Source organism: Bison bison, unplaced genomic scaffold, assembly GCF_000754665.1.
Source record: "Bison bison bison isolate TAMUID 2011002044 unplaced genomic scaffold, Bison_UMD1.0 scf7180017851605, whole genome shotgun sequence".
Lineage (NCBI taxonomy): Eukaryota > Metazoa > Chordata > Mammalia > Artiodactyla > Bovidae > Bison > Bison bison.
Genome location: NW_011482178.1, coordinates 7,474 through 8,667, shown reverse-complemented (window position 1 = coordinate 8,667; position 1,194 = coordinate 7,474). Strand labels below are relative to the sequence as shown.

The 1,194-nt window shown below is 33.7% G+C and overlaps 1 protein-coding gene across 1 annotated transcript in view; it reads left to right on the top strand.

The window, feature by feature from the left end:
* LOC104996694 (phospholipid-transporting ATPase IG-like) overlaps window positions 1–1,194 on the top strand; it is a gene marked incomplete at its 5' end in the record, with an annotated part of 8,140 nt that overhangs the window by 3,531 nt on the left and 3,415 nt on the right. Inside the window, one exon of the mRNA XM_010851036.1 lies at window positions 882–932. Coding sequence (XP_010849338.1) covers window positions 882–932 — 51 coding nt within the window. The remainder of the gene's footprint in view (window positions 1–881; window positions 933–1,194) is intronic.

Sequence of the window (1,194 nt, the reverse complement as noted above, 5' to 3'; positions counted from 1 at the left end):
ATGTTATTTGGTGCAAGGAACACATTTTTCTTGCTTATTAGGAGGCATAGTATGGTGCAGTTAATACATGTTGAATGAATGCAGATGTTCATATTTTGTATATTTCATAATAATTCAGTTTTTCTGAAAAAAAATCATAATGTACATAGTAAAATACTCATAACATTCTTACTAAGGATTTATAACTTTTTACCGTATTTTTCAGAAATGTAGATTACCATGTGCATAGCCATATATCTGATCACTTGATCAGATCAAGCTCAGTATTCAGATCAGCTGCAAGACACAGCTTGGAAATTTCCAAGATGGTAATCAATCAGGTGTTCCCTAATGGCTGTTTCTCAAAGGATGATCTCAGGCCAACAGCATCCACATCACCAGAAACTTGTGGGAAATGCAGATTCAAATTCTTACCTAAACCAAAAGCCTGGGGATGGGGCCTAGAAATCTATGGTTTAAGAAGCCCTTCAGTAATTCTGATGCATGCTCAAGTGAAAGAATTACTGAACTTATGGTTTTGAAAGATGGTTTAGCACCAGAACCCTTTCTTCACATAAATGTAAAATAGAAGCCAATTATTTATATGAAGTATAGATGAGAGGGGTATTGTGTGCATGCGTGGTGCCAAGTAGATCTTGAAAATCAACTTAGAATCTTTGTTTACATTCTTATAATCTGTAATATTTTAAAAATGAGATGAAAATGTTATATACCATATTGGTTCAACTTAGCTTTTTCTTTAAAATTCAGACAATAGGCTTTTGTAGTTTATTGTCTTATCTTTTTTTGCATTATTTGTATTTTGATTCATTCCCATATTTGGGGTAAATAGATTTTATCTAGATATAGAAGACATATGTGCTATTATATTCTTTTTGCAGGTTTGTTGGCCGAATCAATATCTATAGTAATAGTATTGAAGCTGTTGCCAGGTTAGTTTATAATTCCTTTAATCTGTCCTTTTAGGGGAGGGATGTTTCTCTTTTAAGCCCATTAAAATAGCTAAATACTTTCTTTTATAGAAAGGGATGGGGGAAAGTGAATAAATCTGGAGTAACTAGCCACTGATGTCCTGGGAGAGGGTGGTGTTGGAAGTGATGATGAGGGTTTCTAAAATTGTAGAACTCCAGACTTCTTTGACCATTATTCCCAAATATGTTTTATGTACTCTGTTGATTGTCCTTGGTTGTGAAG